General features: G+C 37.3%; 1 protein-coding gene across 3 annotated transcripts in view; it reads left to right on the top strand.

Moving 5' to 3' along the window:
- Positions 1-19,715, top strand: part of PPP2R5C (protein phosphatase 2 regulatory subunit B'gamma) — a 76,449-nt gene that overhangs the window by 965 nt on the left and 55,769 nt on the right. For all 3 annotated transcript variants that reach the window (XR_011559156.1, XM_070752148.1, XM_070752137.1), the window contains exons 2-3: positions 1,120-1,185; positions 12,111-12,270. Coding sequence is in view for 2 of the 3 variants with exons in the window: in XM_070752148.1 (XP_070608249.1) it covers positions 1,120-1,185; positions 12,111-12,270 (226 nt within the window). In the remaining variant the exon portion in view is untranslated. The remainder of the gene's footprint in view (positions 1-1,119; positions 1,186-12,110; positions 12,271-19,715) is intronic.

Raw genomic sequence — 19,715 nt, 5'->3', positions numbered from 1 at the left:
CAACACTCTTTGTTGCAAGAAACTTAACACAGCTGCCCCAGGTGTTTTGTTGTGTGTTTTTTGCACGTGTTGTTTTGGGATGGTTTTTGGATGAAAAACGATGGGCTTATTTTGGAAAGTGACTTCAAATGTTGATGCTTAGATTGGGTGGGTGGAGGGGGTGGGAGTTCTTGCAATAGACTGCCAAACTGGTATTGGAAGTACTAACAGAGGTTGGTGTAGGGAAATAATAAACTTCAGTTCCAGATTCACTTGTTGTTGTTTTTTTTACCTTTCATTTTGACCTGTTAAAGATTTGAGGTGCTGTTTCCCTACTGGAGCAGTGTGCAGGCATCATTCTAACTAGGCAATGGCGCAATTCTATGCTTGTGTACTTTGGAATAAACTTTATTGCTCAATGAGTCTCATTAATTTAAGTATGCATACCAACAGGCTGTATATGTATTAAAGCTATATACTTTGTCTGCTTACTGGCAAATAGAGAGCTGGTATTTTATTGTTTATTATTGAGTGAAACAGGAAGGTTCTCTTGTTAATTAAAACTTTAGTGTTGAATTCTATAGTGGCATCTCCATATTTGCTCATAAATGCAAATGTTTATTACGTGTATTTTATTATTTTTATTAGAGTACTTTATATACACCAGGACCTAAATTGGTTTGCTACAATTCTATTTGCCCTTATAAATCTCAAGAATAAATATCTAGGGGAAACTTGTCTATTGGCTGAGGGCCTAGATTCTTGTTGGCACTTGCATTCTGAAGTGTTTTAAACACACATATGAGTACATCTCATCGTTTGGTATAACTTTTAAGTCCTGCACATGGAAGCTTCTTGGTAAGGTGCTTGAACTTGTGTGACCTTTCCATATTACAAATTTAATTAGGTCTTACAGAGACAATTTATAGAGAACTAGTCTACTGCCTTTGCTTTTTTTAAACTTTCATGTTTTCTGTCAATGAACAGTAGTTTCAAAATTCTACTGCTTGTTTGAAAGTAAATGGAGGCCACAACTTCTGTTTGATATAGTGCCCATTTTTAAAACTTTATTAAATATTGACTTTCTAAACAAAATTATATTCTGTGCGCTTGAAATTTTCTTATCTCTGTCCATTTTAGGAACCTCCAAAAGTAGGCAAAAGTGGCAAAAGCAGCAAAGATGTACAAGATAATCTCGAGATTGAGGTGAGTTTTTAAATATTGAAAAAGTATGCTATATTCTGTAACATCTGAAAGATTTAGAAATCCCTTGTTTTGTGACATCTCAATTTGAATTTTCTGAGTAACTTTAAACCATTTCTTACATTTCCCTAATCTAACATATGGATTCTAGGAATGATTATATTAGCTTACTTAATTGAAAGAATTATTACATTAATGTATAAAAGCTAAATTTATTCTTGAGCACCTGGAGTCTCACCATATTTCAGTCAACTTGTTAAAGTATGAGTTAATTCACCTGTTCATATTCTAAATTGTTTATAAGATTGCAAATTGCAGTGACAAATGTTTCTTAATTAAATTTAACTCCTATCAAACAAATATTTTAGTATAAATCTGATTGATTTTAAAACTAATATCCTGTTTTAACTAGTCAGTAATTGTCTTACCTGTTTTGCCTTCTTTATATAATTCCTTTGACCATAGGGCTTTTCTATTCCATCATTAATCTCAGTGGGAGATGTTCCCCTCTCTGAAATATGCCCAGCTGGGTTTCAGGTACAGCACCAGCCACGACCCCAGGGAAGGGGGGGGAGGAGTGGCGATTATAGCCAAGGAGGCTATTAGCCTAAGCAGACTCACTGCTCCTGAGATTGCAGGTTGCGAGTGCCTCTTTGTGAAGTTAGACCTAGGGGTTCAGGTGGGCTTGTTGCTCATATACCTGCCTCCCAACTGCGTGTCAACAGCCCTGCCTGTGCTGCTCGAGGAGGTAGCTGGACTGGCGGTAGAGTTCCCAGGACTTATTATCCTGGGGGACATGAATCTGCCATCACTCGGCAAATCCTCGGGGTTAGCACAGGAGTTCATGGCCACCATGACGGCCATGGACCTGACCCTAGTAGTTCAGGTCCGACCCACGAGGGAGACACGCACCCGACATGATATTTCTATCAGAGCAGTTGAGCAATGGTTTGAGACTAAGGGGCTTAGAAGCTGTGCCTTTGTCATGGTCAGACCATTTTCTGCTACGGCTTGACTTCAAGGCTCCAATCCTCCCCCGCAGGGTGGCGGAACAGACTAGGTGGTTCCGCCCCAGAAGCCTGATGGATCCAGAAGGCTTTCAGAGGGCGCTTGGGGTTTTACCAGATTCACTCATAGACAGCTCGGCGGAGTCTCCTGCTGTGGTCTGAAACAAGGCTGCGACGGAGGCTCTTGACCGAATTGCGCCATTGCAACCTCTCTGTGGCACTAGACCCTGGAGAGCTCCTGGGTTTACCGAGGAGCTCCAGGTGTTGAAACACCAGAAGAGACGTCTAGAGAAGTGGTGGGGGAAGAGTAAATCCGAATCTGATCGAACACCTGTAAGAGCTCATATTAAGACTTAAAAAGTGGCGTTCAAGGCAGCAAGATTTGCGTATCATGCCGTCTTGATTGCATCAGCGGAATCCCTCCTGGTCACTCTGTTCAGGGTGACCCGCTCCCTTCTTAATTGGGGGGGGGGTGTTGGGGAGCCCTTGCAGAGCAGTGCCAAGGGTTTAACTCGTTTTTCGCTGCTAAAAGTTGCTCAGATCTGGACAGACCTCAACTCCGATTGGATAGCAGTGTCGGCTGACAATGAGTCAGTTGAGGTGACTGGGGCCCGTCCTTGTTCATCTGTCTGGGAGGAGTTTGACCTGGTGACACCTGATAAAGTGGACAAGGCCATAGGAGCTGTGAATTCCGCCACCTGTTTACTGGATCCGTGTCCCTCTTGGTTGGTTTTGGCCAGCAGAGAGGTGACACGGAGCTGGGTCTAGGAGATTGTCAACGCTTCTCTGAGGGGGGGTCCTTTCCGGCTCCCTACAAGGAGGCACTTGTGCGCTCCCTCCTCAAGAAGCCTTCCCTGGACCCAGCCGTACTTAATAACTATTGTCCAGTCTCCAACCTTCCCTTTATGGAGAAGGTGGTGTCGCTTCAGCGGTCCTCGATTATCTAGGCCCTCCTCTGTCCTGGTGCTTCTTGACTTCTCAGCGGCTTTCGATACCATTAAACATGGTATCCTTCTGCTTCCAGCTGCAGGGGTTGGGAGTTGGAGGCACTGTTCTGCAGTGGTTCTCCCCCTACCTCTCTGGTCGGTCGCAGTCAGTGTTAGTGGGGGGTCAGAGGTTGACCCCTAGGTTTCTCATTTGTGGGGTGCCTCAGGCATCGGTCCTCTCCCCCCTGCTATTTAATATCTATATGAAACCGCTGGGTGAGATCATTCAAGGACATGGGCTGAGGTATCATCAGTACGCTGATGATACCCAGCTGTACATGTCCAGTCGGTGAAGTAGTGGAAGTGATGTGCTGGTGCCTGAAGGCTGTTAGGGTCTGGACGGGTGTCAACAGGCTCAAACTCAACCCTGACAAGACGGAGTGGCTGTAGGTTTTGCCTCCCAAGGACAATTCCATCTGTCCATCCATTAGCCTGGGGTGGGATTTATTGACACCCTTGGAGAGGGTGCGCAACTTGGGCGTCCTCCTCAATCCACAGCTAACATTAGAACATCATCTTTCAGCTGTGGCGAGGAGGGCATTTGCCCAGGTTCGCCTGGTGCACCAGTTGCAGCCCTATTTGGACAGGGGGTCATTGTTCACAGTCACTCATGCCCTCATCACCTCGAGGTTCGATTACTGCAACGCTCTCTACATGGGGCTACCTTTGAAAAGTGTTCAGAAACTTCAGATCGTGCAGAATGCGGCCGCAAGAGCAATCGTGGGCTTCCCTAGGAATGCCCATGTTTTCGGCCTGCACTGGCTGCCAATCAATTTTCAGTCACAATTCAAAGTGTTGAAAATGACCTATAAAGCCCTATATGGCATCGGACCAGACTGCCTTCTGCCGCATGAATCCAAGTGGCTGATTAGGTCCCACAGAGTTGGCCTTCTCCGGGTCCCGTCGACTAAACAATGTTGTTTGGTGGGACCCAGGGGAAGAGCCTTCTCTGTGGTGGCCCTGGCCCTCTGGAATCAACTCTCTCCAGAGATTCGAACAGCCCTCACCCTCCTTGCCTTCCGTAAAATGCTGAAGACTCATGTCTTTCACCAGGCATGGGGATGATTACCTCCCCCTTCGTTGTTTCTCTGACCTCTGTAGTATGATTAATTGGGTTGAGTGTGTAGAAGTGCATAGTTGTGATTTTATGATATTGATTATTTTATATTAATGGTTTTTTAATTGACTTTTTAAATTTTAGTATTAGATTTGTAATGTATTGTACTATTGTTATGTTGTGAGCCGCCCTGAGTTTTTGGAGAGGGGCGGCATACAAATCTAATAAATTATTATTAAATTATTATTAATTATTAAATGCACAAATGTGCTTGTTAATATTAGAGCAATGATGTTACAAAAATGATCAGGAAGTTGATATTTCTTTAACTGATAAAACATTTAATAGCTAGTAATATTTCATTAAGCAGGGATCTCTTTGCAAAAACCAAACTAATTATTCTGAAAGTTACCCAATGTTAAGAAATGGTCAGTAATTCTAAAAGTTCCCTCAAATAGATCTAGCACCTCCTTAAAAAGAGATGAACTTCCCACATTCTGCTTGAACACCACTGCAAAAGGGGTTCTATCTAATTTTCAGTAAAAATTGCTAGTTCTGTAGAGATAAATAAGCGTCCATTCAGCAGGGAATGGGAAATGCTGTGTTAGGAGAACATAATTCTTCGTACCACCAGTCATGCCTTGGTTAGACTAACCTTAGTTGTGTATTGAGGAAAAAGTGAATGTTTTGTGATAGTTGTTAATATTCATAAGATATGCTATGAGAGCTTGGAGAATTATTTTTAAGAAATATATTGAATTTGAACTGGACATGGCATTATTTATTTAGCTCAGATGCTGCTCGTTTCCCTGCCCTGAGTGACTCTGGGCAGCTTACTGTAGCATAATTATGAATTAAAGATTGAAATTAAATAAGATGCTGTTACTTTATGACTCAAATAAGCTGATGATTCTCTGTTTTAAGATGAAATTACATTACCCTTAAGAAAAAAAAATGGTAGAAATATTTTATATCTTGGATTAGAGCAGCTGAAGATATGAATGCTGCACCTTAGAAAAACAGTGTCATTTCCTGGTTTCACCTGACAGCCATGCAATCCCATGAAAATCATATTTGAAGTAAGGAAGTGCTAGTATGTTTTTTGGCCTCTTATGTGTACAGGGTTTTTCTGTAAGAACATAGCTGTCGTGTGACTTCAGGAAAAGCTACATCATCATTAAGGATGTGCTGACAGATATATTCATGCCCACCCCTATTCCAAAGCAGTTTTTCTGCTTCAGGTTCAAGTACTATACATGTTTAGTAAGGATGAATATTGTATGCATGTTCTCAGTATTTTCTTTTGTGAAGCTTTCTTGAATTAAAAATATCCATGGGTTTGATAATATTTCCCTGTTGTTCTACAAGTCATATAGAAAAATCCTCTCTGTTGCTGTGAAGAGTAGAACTAAGGCAATAGAAGCACACACAGAGATCTGGTTGAATGTATATTTGGATTAGCTTTATATCTGCAATTATTAAAACAACAGAATGGTTAAGAATTGTATATCATTTAGTATTGCAGGACAATGTACATGCTGAATTGTGAGAAGCTGATAAAGTTGATGGTTTAACATTCTAACATAAGCATTTTAAACATATTTGAAATAATAATAATAATAATTTATTAGATTTGTATGCCGCCCCTTTCCGAAGACTCGGGGCAGCTCACAACAACGATAAAAACAATATTATACTGGCACAAATCTAATATTTAAAAAAACCCTAAAAACCCTATCATAATTAAAAACCAAACAGCACATACATACCAAACATAAATTTTAATAAGCCTGGGGGAAAGGTGTCTCAAATCCCCCATGCCTGGCGGTATAGGTGGGTCTTAAGTAGTTTACGGAAGACAAGGAGGGTGGGAGCAGTTCTAATCTCCGGGGGGAGTTGATTCCAGAGGGCCGGGGCCGCCACAGAGAAGGCTCTTCCCCTGGGGCCCGCCAGATGACATTGTTTAGTCGACGGGACCCGGAGAAGGCCAACTCTGTGGGACCTTATCGGCCGCTGGGATTCGTGTGGTAGCAGGCGGTTCCGGAGGGACTCTGGTCCAATGCCATGTAGGGCTTTAAAGGTCATGACCAACACTTTGAATTGTGACCGGAAACTGATCGGCAGCCAATGCAGGCAATGGAGTGTTGTAGATACGTGGGCGAATCTGGGAAGCCCCACGATGGCTCTCGCGGCCGCGTTCTGCACGATCTGGATATTTTATATTTTAAATATATTTTAATATATTTAAATTTGTGCATATTTTATATTTTGTAGAAGTACATTGTACATGCATACAGTAATGGCCAAAATTGGGGGAAAGTACAGTATTTTTCAGGTTTGATGGCTAATAACACAATTTTTTTTTGAGTAGTACCATAAAATTATATATCAATGGAAAAATAATTTAATCTGATAGTTTTAACTAATTAAATTTGTATACATATTTTTTTAATTTATCCTGCGAGCTGCCCCTGTCTTTGGCGAAGGGTGGCATTCAAGTCTTAATAATAATAATAATAATAATATAATAATAATAATAATACTGAATGTAACGCAATAACTTTTATGAAGGATTTGCTATTAGAATAGGAGTTATAAAGAAAAAAAGTGAAATATATAGAAAAAACAAGATATACAAAAATTATCACCATAGAAAAAATATCTTCTGTCACTTAGGCACAGTCTTAATTCTTCTATCATCACTTGCTGTTGTGCACCTTTTCCTGCCTTTGCCACTATGGTTTTGTAGTGACTGAATCTCCTTATACTCTTCAGAAACTTAGAAATACCACCGTTGGTTAAGTTTCCACCAATTTTTCTTCTAATCTTTTATAACTGTAACCTTGTTCTTTTAATACTATTTTACATCGCTTTCTGGGCAACTAGTCAACTCTTTGCACCCTTACTTTAATTTTATTAAGTTTTACAAGCTCACTAAATGAAAGAACCCAAAAAACCTCCAACCAACTTGATAGCGATCACATGACACAAATGTCATCCTCTCAGCTTCAGTACATGACATCAATAACTCATGGTTATAAATTATAATAACAGAGTTGGAAGGGACCTTGGAGGTCTTCTAGTCCATCCCTCTGCTTCGGTAGAAAACCCTACACCACTTCAAATCCTACTAATACTGAATCCTACTGTGATCTGATTGGCTCACTGGCAAAACAAGATAACATTTGATTGGGTTTCTAAGCACTCATACGTATTGGCTACAGTCAGCTGAAGGAAAGCTACCTGATATCAACCTATGTTGTGCTTACTTTTTCTGTTACTTGGCTATAACTTTTCATAGAATACAGATAAATTGAACAACTTTGTTGCATTACATTCTTAATTAAATTATCTTTCCACTGATATATAATTTATGGTACTACTCCAAAAAAAGTGGTGTTATTGGCCATACACCTCAAAAATATTTATTTATTTATTTATTTATTTATTTATTGGATTTGTATGCCACCCCTCTCCGTAGACTCGGGGCGGCTAACAACAGTGGTAAAAACAATATGCGACACTCCAATACCAAAACAGCTAAAAACCCTTATTTTAAAAACCAATCATACATACAAACATAAATTGTAGAAGCCTAGGGGGAAAGAATATCTCAGTTCCCCCATGCCTGATGACAGAGGTGGGTTTTAAGGTTTTAAGGAGCTTACGAAAGACAAGAAGGGTGGGGGCTATTCTAATCTCTGGGGGGAGTTGGTTCCAGAGGGCCAGGGCCGCCACAGGGAAGGTTCTTCCCCTGGGTCCCGCCAAACGACATTGTTTAGTTGACGGGACCCGGAGAAGGCCCACTCTGTGGGACCTAACCGGTCGCTGGGATTCATGCGGCAGAAGGCGGTCCCGGAGATAATCTGGTCCGGTGCCATGAAGGGCTTTATAGGTCATAACCAACACTTTGAATTGTGACCGGAAACTGATCGGCAACCAATGCAGACTGCGAAGTGTTGGTGTAACATGGGCATATTTAGGGAAGCCCATGATTGCTCCCGCAGCTGCATACTTTTCCCAAAAGGTTTCCACAATTGTGGCCACTACTGTGGCTTGGGAATACTAATGAATCTTGTTGCCCAGTTTGAAATTAAAGTTCTATGAAAATAGAGAACTTGCATATTCAAATGCAGCTTGTCTCTGGATATATATAGAAATCTTAAGAATCCTTTTTGAAGTAACAGATTTTTAGGATATTTTGTTCAACTCAAACTTAATTAGTAATCAAGTCTTTTTAAATGCTGATTATCAAGTAGGGGAAAAATGTTACCTTCCTGTCCAAGGTGGAATTTTATATTTTAAATAATTCATTCTTTTAAAACTGTGTAATGTTTTCTATTATGAAAGAAGTAGTGGGGAGGAATTGAATTTTCTGAAACCAGTGTTGCAATCTTTAATTTGCATTATTTCCTGGGTAACATATATCAGTTTTGATCTTGATAGAGGCAGAATTGCACTTTTTATCTTATTCTTTTTATAAACAATTTCTGATTGCTATCCTCCAAATTATTCAATATTTGGCATCTTCTCCATTAGTTCCTTAAACTTAGTAACTAGCACAGCTGAAAAGACAATTAGATTAGGGCCATCTTGGAATCTTCACTTTTGCTGAAATGACTTTTTTCCCCTTATTCTTGCTACCAAGTTCTTACACGTTTTACCCAATTCAAATCCCTTATCTGAAATTATACTCTTGTGTGTTCAAAAATAGAGGGGTTACTGTTTCTTCATCCCAGAATGCAAGAAGAAAATTGCAAAGCCACCCATGTTTTTACAACTTAATATACTTTAACATTTCACAGCAGTAGCAATATCTAGCCAATCTTGGCTGATGTCAAGAAAATGAAAAGGGGATTCGGTCTAGTCAGAACCCGGATGAGAGACTACTAGAGCTTTCCAGAATAAGCTATAGATTAAAGTAGGATATGTGAAAAGAAAATCTGTAATAAGGGAATGGTTAAAAAAAACCACCTTTCTATATTGTTACAAAAAATGCTGTTCTTGGAATTCAAGCTTGATTTGAAGGGATATTTTATTGACCGTTTATTCTAAATGTAATTAGAATATGGCTATGTGTAATTTATTGTATCATCTTAGTATTGTTTTTAGTAATGTTCATCATTGTCCAGTGTAGAAATTTTCCTAAAATTCTCATTCTACCCTTATTTTGTGTGTGCCAGTTATATATTGGCAGCTAACCAAGAAGTATATTTGAAAAATATACCATATTAAATAATGGTACAGTTTTTGTGAGCATTAAGTGATTCTGTATGTGTCACGATTGCATGTGAGATTTTAAAAGTGAGCAGGTTTTGTGCATGCTGTTTTGGAAGCCTTTGTGATATTAAAGGAGGCTATAATGCAAGGGTAGGGTGAAAAGCTTTTTTTGGCTTTTTGGATGTTTTATGGTAGATTTATAGCAGTAATGAATGATGATTCAAACCAATCTTGTATAATGAAAACAAATTATCTAGAATCTTGACTAAGATGAGTTCGAATTCATCGTTATCATAATTGCTTTGATATATTTACATTTTTGTATCTGTAGTTGTGAGTTTAGTTCCAGAGTTATGGAAATTAATATTGTAAAGAATTAGACTGAATGATCAGTGCCTGTAGTTTACTTCTTATTAGCAAACACACACATCCTCAGATTTTAAGAATCTGAAAATTTAAGTAGTGATAAATTTAAGTATCTCGAAATAGTTGATCACTATTAAATTTAAGTTATAAACCCATCCAAACACCTTTTCTCAAAGGGCTAAAGATTATGAAAGGGGAAATGGTTTGGGAAGTAAGTAATTTTTCTCAGCAATTTCCTCAAGGTATTCTTTTCTTGAGCACATATAAAAATCAACTTTGAAGTAATTATATTATTTCAGTGCTCTGTTCTATAGTATGCAATAATCTTGCGTATAACATTAGAAAAAATCCCATTTTCTAATATAAAATTTGTTGTTTTCACAACAATTATGAACAATTGTATATGCTGAAATTTAATATACTCTAAATCTAGTTTCCTCTATTGGAGGTTATTCAGTTATTCAGTTTTTATGTCCAGAGGGTAGGTTTATTGTGAAAATTAAATCATAGTTTTGAAATAAGTACACATGCAGGTATCCCAATCCTCTTTGAATCACTGGTGCTTTTGAGAATGTGTTCTGGGCATTTTCCCAAAAAGTTCATCTTGAAGACATGGCCAGTCACAAAATAGATTGATGTGTTTTTTTAAGAAATATGTAAAAACAAAAAATTAAATCAAAAGGCAGAGATGAAATCTGAGTGATAAGACAGAAACCTATCATTTGTAATCTGTATAATGTTATGGCCAAATGCATTTTGTTCAAGGCTTAAGGATAACATTAGGAATAAAGATGATTCTAGAACTGGTTAGCAGCAAGAAAGGGGCCTATCAGCACAAGTTTCAGCACTTATGACTTATTAATGAGAAAGTAATATCTATAGGAAGAAAAATTGTGCAATTTAAATAGCACATCGAAAGGCTTCTCTGCAAGTTAACACTTTTAAAATACATTTTTCCAAAAAAAAACCCATGAAGGCAAGAGCCCTCACTTTTGTAAGGGGTGGGGAAGGAATGTCCTGTGATTTCATCCAATTTTTGTCTTCAATAAAATATGATATTTTACAACATCTATAAGGTTGTGTCAGGGAAGTATCGCAAAGAAAAAGCAGTAATTTCTCGTAGTACAATTCAATTTTTAACTGTTATATTAATACACATTTCATTCAAAAGAGAAAGGTACATCTATGTTCTTTCAGTTATATATACAGTATATAGGAACACTAACCATCCCCACATTAGAAATAAAGGTTTGAACATGACTATTGTCATGAATTTCAAGATATCCAAAAAGAAGAATATTCTCTCTAGAAATGGAAGTATGTGTTATTGACTTAACTCTATAAGATCTGTAGCTCAGTGTTGAATTCTGGGATCCTTGGTGCTCTTGGTGGCTTTTTTGCAGATGTTTTGTTACCAACTAGGTAATATCAGTCCTACTGTTGATGTTACCCAGTTTGGTAATGAACAGCTGCAAGAAAACCATCAAGTTCAGAACCCCAAGAACCCCACAGCTGTAAGGTTTATTTCTAAAGTGGGAAAGTGGAATTTTGTTGAAATCTTGCTTGAGCAGCAAACTAAGTAGCTTCTGTGCAACTATAGAAACATAGAAGATTGACGGCAGAAAAAAACCTCATTGTCCATCTAGTCTGCCCTTATACTATTTCTTGTATTTTATCTTAGGATGGATATATAACTATAATGTTCGCCTTCCTCTAAAGTTGTAAAAAAAATTGAAACTCAGTGAACCAGCTACTATAGATAATAAACAATTCCAGTAACTTTAGTAAATTTCTTATCTGCTTTTAAAAAATTGAATAAAAGAGAAAAAGAAATCAAAATATATTAAAAGCAGTTTTCAGTCATTTAATCTCCAAAATTGTGTGATGGTTTATTTTGTAATTAGAGAAAGCTTAAAGAAAACCAAACATAGGGTCATTATTTTAAAAAATCCTTCTTTTCTAAAGAAAAACGAACAGTGGACATCACCCTCTTTCTCAAGAACCTTTATCTTATGGATTTTGATGATAACATGGCATTTGTTCATTTACATTAAAGCTTTCTAACTCTGCTTCCTTTCACTGTGTACCATTTCCTTTTAGGCTTAGGCACAAAAACCAGCTGGGTGATCTTGGGCCAGTCTCTTTCTCTCATCCCTAGGAAGATGGCAATGGCAAACCACTTCTGAAAAACATTATTAACAACATTAAGTGAAGTTTGTATCAATAAAATCTGTTGCTTCCTAATTAACATCCCTTTTAAGAAGTCTCATGATGTTTTGCTTTTTAAAACAGGTCTCGTGCAAAAAATCGAATGCTGTATCATCTGCAACACAGCTATCTAAAATCAAAGTAACCTCTACACAAGCTGCAGCAAAGAAAGAAAAACGGCAGAGTTCTTCAAAATTTAGTATTACGACTAGTAGAGAACTCCAAAAACTGCCAGCTTTCAAAGGTATTTGTATCCCCCCCCCAAAAAAATCATAATGCCGGTGGGGATTCCAAAGGTGTGGGATCATAGAGTTAGTCAAGCCTGTCAGATAATAATTTATTGTGGATTATTTTTTCCTGAGTTGCCTTTTTGTCATTTTGCTCTCTTATTTGTATTATGTTTATATCTATTTTTTATTACTTCCCTAATGTTTTTTACTTGTTCATCACTCAGCTTCACTTTGGCATAAGAAGCAGACATAAAAATTGAAATAAGTAAATGTTGGTTGTAAAAAAATTGGTAATATAATGTGTTGTTGTGGATTCATTTAAGCTTTTATAGCAGAGCTCCTGAACTTTTCCCTTCAAAGATCAAATCTTCACACTGCATCACAGAGCATTAACCAGATTGTTCACACACTATTGCTAAGGAAGTATAGCAAGATTATTGCTTTAGGGGAGAAGCAGCAGAGTTGTCCAAATTCGTATAGCATGCTGTGATAATGTCCAGGAAAAAATAGTTGATAATTTATGCTCATAAAGGGGTTAAATTTAAAGCAACAAATTAATAGAAGCAGTTTAATGTGAGGCTGTAGAATTTTAAAGCGTACTGTATGCAAGTGTTGAACTAGAGAGTGGAACATATGATCACACTCCCTTTTGTTACGGGATGGATTCTAGATTCTCCTGCTGCCAGTTTGCACAGCACTTTGAAAAAACTTCTGCACATGCACTGAAGGAGAAAGCAAGATGGCACCGCCAAAAGAACCAGCTCAGGGGTGTGGCAGGACTGGGTCACTGCCCGTTCAGCAACCCAGGCCACCAAGTTACAGCCAGTTCTGCAGAACTGGCCCAAACCAGTAGGAAGCCACCTGTGTGGAGAACATCTATGGAGAACATCTATGAATACATTTTTGAATGACTGCCATCAAATTGTTTTAATAGAAATATTGTAGAATATGCAAAATAGAGGAATGCATTGCTTGCTATATTGATGGCTATGAATAATTTTATGACTGTGAATTACAAAATTAAAATTTCTAGAAGTTTTAATTTTATATTTCTAGAAAGCATATTCCCTTTCTGCACAGCATCTTACTTTAAATAAGCTAAAATTTGCGTTTGTAACTTCAGAAAAAGAGGCACTGCTCTTCCATGAAACTGCCAGGTTTTTAAACATAGGGTGATCAGCAAATAAACAGAAGATAACACTTGACTAGAAACAGCATAGGATCTAATGATATTATATCGTATTTTGTAATTAACTATTTTAGAAAGGTTTGATAGTACATGCTTAGAGTCTTGTCACTTACAAATTCATGCACAGAATTATGCTTTCTGAATCTCTTTATTATGCTTAGTAAGTACATTTGAAATACACAGGTGCCATTATTAGGATTTAAAAGCTTTTATATATTGGGCTGATAATCATGGGATCCCTCCAAACAATGAGGAAAAGAGAATTAAATAAGATCTAGTGGAGGCATTTTGTGTAGTTTGTAAGACATTAATTTCTACAACATGCCAAAGTGAAAAGCAAACATTTGATAATGAATTATAGTAATAGCCTGATTTCTAAATTACTAACATAAAATCTGGATTTCTTCATTTTTCATATTAAATACTTGTAATAATGAGATCTTATCTTGAAAGAACCTAGGGTGCTGGCTAGGATGTACCTGCTTTGTGAGGTAACTTTTATACCAGTACTATACATTGCAAGTTCCCTCTTTGACAAGGCACCAGCAAATTCCATTGTAAGTTACACCAAACTTTCTTCAGGTCAACTTTTGCTGCTCACACAATAGGAATTCCCCTGCTTGCTTTTCCTTATATCATACAGTATGTTCATGACTGGTTTTGTGATTTTGAAAGTGGACATTGTTATACTGTTTTTATTACTGTTGTGAGCCGCCCCGAGTCTTCGGAGAGGGGTGGCATACAAACCTAATAAATTATTATTATTATTATTATTATTATCATTATTATCATTATCATTATTATATTACTGATATAATGACTGAACTGTGGTGCTGTTTCTTGATCACGATAAACTTCAGTGTGCTGTCTGATGGGTATTTATTTATAAAATATATTTGCCTTTGTCATTTGCTCAGTAAAAATCATCATGTTTTCTGGGCAAATGCTGATTTCCTTTTTTAAAAAAACAAGCTTTGATCTGAAAATAAAAATGGGAGAAGAAAGCAAAACTATGGATTACACACAACTTCATAGGAACAGTGAGATAATTGCAGTGTATTACTAGACTACAGTATGTTTTCTCTGTATAATTTTAATACTTTCAAATTTTGTGCTTGTTCAGTTAGAATAAAAATAGGTTTGATTTCTCTCCTGAGGCTGTAATTAATTTAATTTAATTTATTGTATTTCTATGCCGCCCAACTCCCGAAAGACTCTGGGTGGCTTACAATAGGATATAGAAAATACATTTAAAAACATCATAAACGATTAAAAAACAGTTAAAAAATCACATACATACATATCATTCAGGTCGGATTTCCCAAATTGCGAGATCAACAGCCCCAAGCCTGCCGGAAAAGCCAGGGAGCTTTCTGGATCCATTGCCATGGAGAAGTTGCAAAGGCTCAATATGGTCCAGTGCACCTGATGCCACCCTATTCCAGGCAGCCACTAGGTACTCATCTGGATTGTGGACTAGGGAGTCTGGTATTACCCCAAGCTCCTTCTGGAACCCCTCAGGGTCCATTATACATCTGGGGTGGAACCACTTAATTGGCTCCGCCTCCCTCCCTTAATAGCATCCTCACTTAATCAGTATCGTCTTAATACCATCCTCACCCTCAGTTAATATCATCCCACAAAATAATATTATCTGGTGGGATGATATTGATCTGTTCAACCTAAAAACAGTTTTCATTACTTCATGTTTCAGTAAAGCTTTACAAGAAGTATATGTGGCCTTCAGTTTTAATGATATAACATGAATATCTCAGATAGCTTATCTGAAGGAAATAGAGAACAGTGAATAAAAAAGGAAGAAAATGTATGGAAAATATCTTAATAAAATATCTTTATAAATATTTCTTGTTTGTTTTACAAAAATCCTGGATCTGAATTATCATTAATCTTGCTCTGTTTTTGGAAAATGGGTGCAAAGAATGTAATTTGCTCAAAGTTACACCATTGTGGCTATGTTAAGTCTTAAATGTTGTCCATTGGACTGTATGTATTAGGATTTTATAGAATTTATTACATGATAAATGCAGATGTCCTATATTTATTTTGTGCAGACCAGTTGTAAAAACAAAATATTCATGAAGTGGAGCAACTTTATTCTAGTGGCTAGTATTTTAAACAATCCAAATATGTTCTGTGCATTTTTTTTCATACAGTCTGATGAAATTGTTGCTACTCATAACCAATTGTGCATGTTGAATAATGGACATATTTCTACACTATAAACCCTTATTAAATCAATTTTAATGTTTAATTATTAGAGAGTCCATTTTAGGGCTGATTTTGCCTTAAAAAATGAAGATAATCACCTGGTTCTAAAATATGTGCCATATATCCTTCAAAGTCCAGCTCACTTTTTTTTCAATTCAGGATTTGAAAAATGGATGCATCTTTCATAGAGGTCAATTTTAAGGTAGGCAGCCATTAAATTGTGCCTCATGGACATGAGCCGTATGTGATGTTAGCTCTGTATTTTAGCCTTTTTAAGTATAGGCTGAGTTATACTGGTGTGTTTTGATTAGACTGGCTGCATGTGACATGCAAATGACTGATAGCCTATTTAATTCATTTTTGTTAGAAAGCCAGCATTGCATGTGCATCAATTCTCTTTTTAATCTGGATGAAATTGGGAAGTGGTGGAGATAAAATGGATATGCACTTTCTAATTTTTGACATGTTCAGTGTACATGATACTGAGATGCTGAGTTTTTTTATTTGTATGTGCCTTCTTAAAGGTTTGTTATTGCTCAGTTAAATGCTGGTATCTGAAAGAATATATAAAACTTGAACCATATTCCAAAAAACCTTCTAATTTGACAATTAGTATGTATGTGTATGTATGTATGTATGTATATTTTTGGTTCTGTGTGGCTTTTGAGTCTGCTAATATATTAACAATACTAGCTTTGCTTGGTAATGTTTTTAAACAGTGTATTCTTTTTAAGAGTCAATGGTATTTTATTTCATTTTAGAACTTTGATAAACAATGAAATTTAATTTACAATGTAGCATACTTAGGAAGATAACTTATAATTACTATAAAAGCTTTACTAGAAAATAAACTGAAATATAAGATATTTTATTTTAAAGTTGCTGTCCACTTTCAAGAAGCCTAAGCATAATGCCTCAGGTATCCCATCGACCAGTTAGGGCCCACAGAGTCAGCCTTCTCCATGTCCCATCAGCTAGACAGTGCCGGCTGGTGGGCCCTAGGGGAAGAGTCTTTTCTCTGATTGCCCCTGCCCTCTGGAATCAAGTCCTCCCAGAGATCCGTACTCTTCCCAGTCTTCCAGCCTTCCGGAAGAGCTTAAAAATACATCTATGGCGGCAAACGTGGGGTTGTTGAACTTGGTCACTTTGCGCTAGCCCCTATTATTGTTTGATTGTTGGAGATATGACAAAGTTGTGTGAGATGGGTTGTCTGTGATATGTTTTAAGTTAATGGGTTTTTATAGTGATGTTTTATCTATTCGATTTCTTCCATTGTTATGTATTAATATGTTGTAAGCCGCCCTGACTCTCATGAGATGGGCGGCCTAGAAATCGAACAAATAAATAATAAATTAATAAATTTAATTTGTGACCATTGAAAGGCAGATAATGGCTGGATTTTATATCATGCTAAGCTATAAAATTGCTAGATCTTAGCAATGTGGTTTCAGTGTGTAACCCAGATTGCTTTAGTTTATTCAACAAACTGTGAATCAAAAATGTGCCTTAACACTGATTATGGGTAATGTTAAATTTAAGTTACAGTCCTCGTTCTCATTACTCAGATTGTATGAAGTTCCTGATTGATACCATCATACATGCTACAAATCTGAATAGACAGATGTAGTTCTACACACATAGCTATCCCTTGCTAAGTCTCCATAAGTCTATAGTTGTCCCTAAACAGATTACAACATAAGGGAGATGGAAAGTGTTGAAATATAGATTCTACACTGGAAGAGAATTACATAGAATGTTTAGTATTTAGGAATGAATATTAAATAGGATTCCTAAGTAGGAAGTAGAATGAAATAGTGGAAATACAGCATTCTTGAGGGAGAGTACAGAAATCTATCCTTAAATAAGAGCATGTTGGAATAATTCAAATTTACTCTGCCTCAGTGGGGAACAGGAGAAGACCTAATAAACTCTCCCAGCAAAGAATTGCACAGCCTGAATAAAGATGCTGTCTGCTGTGTACTTGTATATAGGCAATCCTTATAGTCATTCATTTAGTGACTTACAAATTACAAAGGCTTTGAAAAAAGCGACTTATGACTATTTTTCACACATACAACTTTTGCAGCATCCTCATGACCATGTGATCAAAATTCATATGCTTGGCAACTGAAGCAGTCAATGGGGAAGCCAGATTCACCTAACAATTTTATGTTACTAATGTAGCAACTGCAGTTATTCACTTTACAAAGGTGGCAAAAAGGTCATAAAACAGGGCAAAACCCACTTAACAAATATCTTGCTTAGCATCATAAATTTTGAGTTCAATTGTGGAGATAAATCGAGGACTACCTGTATGTGGTTGAACACATTTTCTAGAACACGCCAGTCAAATTGGCGGCCTATGGGTCGGATACTGCCTATGCAGGCCACACCCACTCCAGCTCCGCAAAGGCAAAAAACATTGGATTGTGTCACAATCCAGCCCACAACAGTACTCCTGCTCTAGAAAGTTTAATTAAATAAGAATCGAATTTTTAAAAATGCTTTAGGTCAAAAATATATCACTGCAGTTTTTTCTCCTTTTTATGATAGTCCTAGAAAGTGAAATCAAAAAATGGTGGGGGGAAAGAATGGATGAAATGAGGCCTGTGCATGCTTACCTAAATGAATATGAAATTGTGCTAAACAATAAAATACTAAGAAGGAAAGTACCATGCAACATTAAATTAATTCCTAAAAATTATACTTATAAAGAAATGTGCCTAATTCTTGAAAAAGTGATTTTTATAAAATTGCTTTTATGGAGTTAAAGGAATGTTATAAGCATAATATTTTTCATCTTTTAGATTATTATTGATTTGCTTCTAACATAATATCCTCTCTTTCCACCCTTCCCCATCTTTTTAAAATCCCCATCAAGTCTTCTATGATACTGTACATGTAGTCCCTAACCCTCAGTAGGCTCTTTGACCTCAGGCCTTGTTGCCTGAAATAAGACCCTAATCAATTTCACAATAAAGGCTTTCTTTTGCCTCCTAAGCATCCAATGTGCCAGCCTCATGCCGGTGAATTCTTTTTGATGTGTATGCTTACCCCCTTTAAGGATGCAGTGGCTAAGACATTGAGTTTGTCGATCCGAAAGGTCGGCAGTTTGAATCTCTAGCGTCACATAATGGAGTGAGCTCCCGTTACTTGTCCCAGCTTCTTCCCACCTAGCAGTTCAAAAGCATGTAAAAATGCAAGTGGAAAAATAGGGACCACATTTGATGGGAAGGTAACAATGTTTCGTGTGCCTTTGACGTTTAGTCATGTCAGCTACATGACCACAAAGGTGTCTTCAGACAGCGCGGACTCCAGCTTTGTAACAGAGATGAGCACCACCCCCTAGAGTCAGGAACGACTAAGACATATGTGTGAGGGGAACCTTTACCTTACTCCCTTGTAATCTTTTCCCTTACTCCCTTGTAATTTACTTCTTTGCTAATTATCCCAGTGCTGGGCTGAGCATAGCAAATGGTAGGAGAGAGGCGGAAAGATTTGCTCTTTTATCTTCCTTGTAAGTTGAGTTCTGGAAAGCTTCCCTGCTTTTTAGGGTTATCTGGCTGTTTGGGGTTACAGTGTTCCCTTGATTTTCGCGGGGGATGCGGTCCAAGACCGCCCACGAAAATTGAATTTCCGCAAAGTAGAGATGCGGAAGTAAATACACCATTTTTGGCTATGGACAGTATCACAAGCCTTCCCTTAACACTTTAAACCCCTAAATTACCATTTCCCATTCCCTTAACAACCATTTACTCACCATTATTACTGGTACTCACCATTGAATAAGACTTAGTGATCCTGATATTTGTAAACATAATTATTCATTAACAATAATTATTTTTTGTTATTTATTTGCAAAAATTATTAGTTTGGCGATGACGTATGACATCATCGGATGGGAAAAACCATGGTATAGAAAAAACCCCGCAAAGTATTTTTTTAATTAATATTTTTTGAAAAAACATGGTATAGGCTCTTCGCGAAGTTCGAACCCGCGAAAATCGAGGGAACACTGTATACCTTCTCATGCTGTAAATA

This window comes from Erythrolamprus reginae, chromosome 1 (assembly GCF_031021105.1).
Source record: "Erythrolamprus reginae isolate rEryReg1 chromosome 1, rEryReg1.hap1, whole genome shotgun sequence".
NCBI classification, from domain to species: domain Eukaryota; kingdom Metazoa; phylum Chordata; class Lepidosauria; order Squamata; family Dipsadidae; genus Erythrolamprus; species Erythrolamprus reginae.
Note: the sequence above shows the minus strand (reverse complement) of the source record. Positions and strands in the feature narration are given on the sequence as shown.